Genomic DNA, 6815 nt, shown 5'->3' on the forward strand with positions numbered 1-6815 from the left:
AAGGAAGGCTGCGCGAAAATGCACTGCGGAAGGAAGTTGGTGCGCGCGGTTTGGTCTCCGAAAGGGAAGGAGGCACAGATTATGCTTCCTAAATAAGTTTAGATGCTGACCTTACTTCCTAATTAGCGTAGAGGCTGCCCAAGATGTTGCCCATGTGCAACTTGCTATCCAAGTTGTTGCAGAAAAGGAAGATGGCGCGCAGATGGCTCTCAAAAGAGGAAAGCGCGCAGATTGTTTCTGAATAGGAAGGATGCATGAATTTTGATCTTCAAAGGGGAAGATATGCTGTCCATACATTCCTTTTTAGGTGGAGCCTCTTTTGAAATTTGAATGTTGAACGCAGAAGAGGAAGAGCATCTCTTTGAGATCTTGCTGTCTAAATAGGAAGATATGGCTGTTGCAGTGTGTGCACATCTTTGAACAAGGAAAGAAAGATCTGCGATTTGAATTTCAAATAATCTTCTGACTGAGCTTTCCTTGTTTGCTTTTGCTTCTGCACTTTCCTCATTTGGAAACTTTCCTTTTCTGGAAACTTTCCTTATTTGGAAACTTTCCTTTTTTGGCACTTTCCATATTTGGCACTTTTTGGCAGTTTTAAGAGCATTTTCTCCGGATTGTCTCTTTACAACTAATATCTGCAAAACATAATTAAAACCACAAAATTAAGCAGAAAAGATGTAAATAAACATCAAGAACATAATGATAAAATGGACTAAAATATGCTCTATCATCATGGCTCGTTGATCTGCATTCAAACGCTGGAATAACAGCCCAATCCATGTAGAAATTGAATGAGCATCACTCCACCGGCCTAATCCGCTGCGTAACCATAAGGCCTTAGCAAAGGAGCAGTTGTACAGACTATGATTTATTGTTTCATCACATTCAGCAGATACTGGACAACAATTCTGCACTTCGACCCTATGTTGAACAAGTCGTGATAGCACAGAAGATGGTTTGATACCTCCCTCCATACAAAATTCAAGATCTTCTTTAGCACATCCACCTTCCACAGGCCTAACCACAAATATGCAGAAATAGAAGGTAAGTGGTATAGGCCATTTACCAGTAACCTGTAGCCATTCTTTATCGAATAAATCCCTCCTCCAACCAGAACCAAGAATCATCAATGGTAGTGTAACTGACCGGGATCCTCAGGATTGCTGCTTTCTCTTCCGAAGAAAACAATGAATGTAGGGCCTTATTATCCCATGATAGGTTATCCTCCCCTCTAATATCTACAACCACCAGATCTGCAACACCTGAGTTGTTTGTAGAGGTGATCTGAAAACCTTGTAGTGAAGAAATCCATGGGTCTGAAAAAACCAAGGTTTCAGCTCCTGATCCAATCCTTTTCAAACAGCCCCTCCTTAATAATTCCTGAGAAGCCAAAATACTCTTCCAAATGAAGCTAGGATTGGATCCTAGCTTTGCCTTAAGGAAACCACATTTATGAAAATATCGAGCTTTGTATACGCGAGAGACAAGAGCTTTAGAAGTTGACAAGAAACGTCAGCCTTGTTTCGCCAAAAGAGCAACATTAAAGTCTCTAATCTATCGAAAGCCCAAACCACCTTCAACTTTGCTCCATGCCAAACCTGACCATGAGGACCAGTGAATACCTGTGCTACCTGCAGAAAAATTCACCCACCAAAACCAGTTCATTGCCTTCTCCAACTGATCCGCTATTCGCAGGGGCAGCAAAAAAACCTGCATGAGATAATTTGGCACCGCCAGAATCACTGTTTTGAGAAGAATTTCTTTTCCAGCTCTACTCAAAATGTTGCGGTTCCACCGCTGGAGGCGTTTTCATACTTTATCAACCACATGGTGGATGATGCTAGTTTTATTTCTACCCACAATCGCAGGAAAATCAAGATAATTCGTAAAACCCGCAACTTCCTTAACCCGTAACATGTTGCATATAGCATTCCTCATCATAGGCTGAGTTTCCGAGTAAAAAAGATTTCAAATTTGGAGAAATTGATAAGTTGGCCGAATGCTTGCTGATACAAAATCAAGCATTTCTGGACAACGGTAGCTCCTGATATCGTTACCTTGAAAAAATAGAGTGCATCATTGGTAAAGAATAAATGATTAACGTTAGAATTGAGAGTTTTTTCAACGAAGGTTCCAGAATATTTAGTAAATTAATTAAGTATAGATGTAGTTAATTTTAGAGAACTTTAGTGGTGTCTTATCAAGCCACTCTTTTGTTGACAAGTGTAAAAACTATAATTTTGCCACTTAGAATTTTCTGGAACCCTTGTAATACCTCTGTAAATATATATGTAAAGCAAAAGATGTTCTGATGATGATGTATGTAAGTGTGCTTTGAAATATAAGAGAAAATCTTCCAAGCAGATGTGAGTTTATTTTCTTTCATGTCTATGTTGTCTTCCTTTCTACTTCTTTAATGTCAGTTTAAGTTTGATCTGTTTAGCTCCAACAGCGGTATTAGAACCCTTCTTCCTACGGGTCTTGTATTTTCTGTTTGAATTATTAAGTCTTTCTCTGTTTTCTTTTTAATTTCGGTGGTCTCTCAAAAATGTCAGCAAGCATTTCCTCCATTTCAGCTCTTATTTTTACAGGAGAGAATTATGATTTCTGGGTTGTCAAAATGACAGCATTCTTGAAGGCTCATGATCTATGAGAGGTTGTTTCTACAGGTAGAGAACCTGCTCCATTGCCCGCAGATCCTACATTGGCGCAAATCGAGTATCATAATGATGAGTGTTCCAAAAAATTTAAAGACTTGACATTCATCCATCAATCTGTTTCAATGCAATTTTTCCAAGAATTCTGAGAGCTCAAACAGCCAAGGAGGCATGGGACAAGCTGAGAAATGAGTTTCAAGGAAGTGAAAGAGTTAGATCAGTCAAGCTTCTAACTCTAAATAGAGAATTTGAGATGTTGAGGATGAAGGAAGGAGAAACCATAAAGCAGTATTCCTCAAAGCTAATAGAGTTGGTGAATCAAATGAGATTTTATAGTGCTCAATTTCTTGATAACCAGGTTGTTGAGAAGATTCTGATTAGTCTTCCAGAGAAATTTGAGTCAAAAATTTCTGCAATTGAGGAATCATGTGATCTCAAGACTCTCACAATTACTGAACTCATTAGCAAGCTTCAAGCTCAGGAACAGAGATGCTCCATGAGGAATCAAGAAATTAGTGAATCTGCATTTCAAGTGAAGCAAAAGGAGAAACCAACTCCAAGAAAAAATGGGAAGAAATTCTCCCATGAAAAGCAGGGGAAGAGCAAATCAGTTGAGAATTCAAGAGAAGAAGCAAGAAAAGGCAAGTTCCCTCCATGTAGCATTTGCAAAAGGACAAATCACTTGGAGAAAGATTGTTGGCATAAAGGTAAACCAGTGTTACAATGTTGGTATTGTAAAAAGCATGGCCATATTGAAAAATTCTGCAAAGCAAAGCAAAGCAAAACAAGGAGCAGCAGGAGAAGCAACAATCAACCCAACATGCTAACTCTGTTGAAAATCAACAACAAGAAGCTGAAGAGCATTTGTTTATGGCCTCTCATCACTCTTCTTCCTTTTTAAACAGCTCTTGCACATGGTTTATTAACAGTGGTTGCACTGTACACATGGCCAAAGATGCTGATTTGTTCTCTTCTCTAGATTCATCTATCAAAACAAAAGTTAAGTTGGCAAATGGCCAACTAGTGCAAGCTGAAGGCAAGGGGACTGTATCAATATACTCCAAGTCAGGTACAAAGTTTATTTCTGATGTGTTACTTGTTCCTGGCTTGAATCAAAACTTGTTGAGTGTTGTCCAATTATTGAGAAAAAATTATTTTATCTTTTTTAAAGATGAATCTTGCATTATCTATGATTCTACTGGTGCTGAGATTGCTAAAGTCACCATGATTGATAATTGCTTTCCATTTGATATAACGCATGCATCTCATCATGTATATAATGCTGCTGATGTTGATGTGAAGTTATGGCATAAGAGATTTGGCCACTTTAATTTAAGTGCCTTAAAATCTCTCTCTTCAATTGATTTAGTCAAAGACATGCCTGAGATCCATCTAAATGATGATGTGTGCCAAGCTTGCCAACTTGGAAAGATGCATAGACAATCTTTTCCTATAAATCAAGCTGTTAGAGCTGGAAAAAAGCTGGAGCTTGTCCACACTGATGTTTGGCCCTATGTCAGTTCCCTCAATAAGAGGGAACAAGTATTTTATTCTATTTATTAATGATTTTTCAAGGATGACATGGGTATATTTTCTGAGTGCCAAATCTCAAGCATTTTCTGTATTCAAGAAATTTAAAGCTCTAACAGAAAACCAATGTGGCATGAAAATTAAGACCTTGAGGTCAGATAATGGCATGGAGTATAACTCTTTGGAGTTTGAGAAGTTCTGTGAATCAGCTGGTATTCAACATCAATTGACTATGAGCTATACACCTCAACAAAATGGTGTCTCTGAGAGGAAAAACAGAACTATTGTTGAAATGGCAAGGTATATGTTGGCTGAGAAGAACTTACCAAAGCACTTATGGGCAGAAGCAGTATTTACAGCTGTTTATCTCTTAAACAGGCTTCCCACTAAGTCTGTTAAAAGAATGACTCCATATGAAGCATGGTTTGGTTGGAAACCATCTGTTAAACACCTCAAAGTATTTGGCTCTCCTTGTTATATTCATGTCCCTGATGTAAAGAGATCTAAGCTGGATGATAAAGCTATAGTGGGAATTTTCCTTGGATATGCTGCAAATTCCAAGGGCTATAGAATTCTTGAACCAAAATCTAATAAGATAATGGTTGCAAGGGATGTGGTGGTGAATGAGCAAGCTTTTTGGAATTGGAAGAAGGAAGAAGTTGAGATGCCTTCAAATGATTCTATTGCAAGAAGACAACAAGAAGATGCAATTTCAGAATTGCATGCTTCCTATGATGATGGAAGTGATTCTAAACTTGGTTCTCCTAATGTAAAAACCAAGTCAATTGCTGAAATTTATGAAAAATGTAATATGGTGAATATGGAGCCATCTAATTGTCAAGAGGCAAGCAAGTTTCCTTAATGGAAGCAAGCTATGGAAGATGAAATGACTATGATTGAGAAAACAAAACGTGGGAACTCATTGCCAAACCAAAAGAGAAGCATGTCATTGGAGTAAAGTGGGTATTTAGAACAAAACTGAATCCAAATGGCACCGTGTTCAAACATAAAGCAAGACTTGTTGTGAAGGGCTATGCTCAGCTGCCAGGAATTGATTTTGGGGATACTTTTGCCCCAGTAGCAAGACACAACACCATCAGGCTATTACTTGCATTTGCAGTTCAAAAAGAATGGAGGGTATTCCATCTTGATGTCAAATCGGCTTTATTAAATGGATTGCTTCAGGAGGAGATTTATGTTCACCAACCCGAAGGATTTATTATTGTTGGACATGAAGACAAAGTCTATAAGCTAAAGAAGGCTTTATACGGATTAAAATAAGCTCCAAGGGCATGGTATTCTAGAATTGATGATTATTTGATCCATCATGGTTCTAGGAGGAGCTTGAATGAAGCCACTCTCTATATAAGAACATGTCAAGATGGAAATATCTTAATTATTTCTCTCTATGTTGATGATATGCTTGTTACCGGAAGCTCTTTAGAATTGATAAAAGATTTTAAGCTCCAAATGCAAATGGAGTTTGAGATGTCTGATCTGGGCTTAATGACCTATTTTTTAGGTATGGAGATTGAGCAATCACATTCTGTAATTTTCATTTCACAAAGAAAATATATATTTGATGTCCTTAAAAGGTTCAATCTAAATCAATGCAAAGCTATAGCAACTCCTTTTGATCCAAATATGAAGCTTAGTAAAGAGGATGATGATTCCATAATAGACACTACAATTTATAGAAGTCTAGTTGGGAGTTTGTTATTCTTAACTTCAACAAGACCTGATATTATGTTCTCAGCAAGTTTCTTGTCTAGGTTCATGAACTCTCCAAGTAATTCTCATTTTATGGCTGCTAAGAGAGTTCTGAAATATTTGAAAGGCACCTCTAATTATGGCCTGTTGTATTCGAATAATGAAAATGCAAAACTTGAAGGATATGTTGACAGTGATTGGGCTAGTAGTGTTGAAGATATGAAGAGCACTTCAAGTTATCTATTTTCTCTTGGATTAGGTTATTTTTCTTGGATTTCTAAAAAGCAAGAAGTTGTTACTCAGTATACCGCGGAGGCAGAGTATATAGCAGCTGCTGCAGCCTCAAATCAAGCTATTTGGCTTCGTAGGTTACTTGCTGATTTTAAAAATGATCAATCTGAAGCTACTTTGCTATGGTGTGACAACAAGTTAACTATTGCCATTGCTAACAATCCAGTGCAACATAGTAGGACCAAACACATCTTAGTCAAATATCATGCAATCAGAGAAGCTAAAAGAAATTAAGAAGTGAAGCTAGTGCATTGCAAATCTGAGATGCATGTTGCTGATATCCTCACCAATGCACTTTCAAGAAGCAGGTTTGAATATTTGAGAAACAAGTTGGTAGTTTCTAAAAAAACTCTCAAGGAGGAGTGTTAGAATTGAGAGTTTTTTCAATGAAGGTTCCAGAATATTTAGTAAATTAATTAGGTATAGATGTAGTTAATTCTAAAGAACTTTAGTGGTGTCTTATCAAGCCACTCTTTTGTTGACAAGTGTAAAAACTATAATTTTGCCACCTAGAATTTTCTAGAACTGTAAATATATATGTAAAGCAAAAGATGTTCTGATGATGATGTGTGTAAGTGTGCTTTGAAATGTAAGAGAAAATCTTCCAGCAGCTGTGAGTTTATTTTC

The 6815-nt window shown here is 37.4% G+C and overlaps 1 protein-coding gene across 1 annotated transcript; it reads left to right on the plus strand.

Annotated features, from left to right (window-relative positions):
- Positions 1–5663: 5663 nt before the first annotated feature.
- Positions 5664–6422, plus strand: LOC122721481 (secreted RxLR effector protein 161-like). Its single transcript, XM_043949315.1, has one exon. The coding sequence runs from the start codon at positions 5664–5666 to the stop codon at positions 6420–6422; it is 759 nt and encodes a 252-aa protein (XP_043805250.1).
- The last annotated feature ends 393 nt before the right edge of the window (positions 6423–6815 follow it).

This window comes from Manihot esculenta, chromosome 13, assembly GCF_001659605.2.
Source record: "Manihot esculenta cultivar AM560-2 chromosome 13, M.esculenta_v8, whole genome shotgun sequence".
Lineage (NCBI taxonomy): Eukaryota > Viridiplantae > Streptophyta > Magnoliopsida > Malpighiales > Euphorbiaceae > Manihot > Manihot esculenta.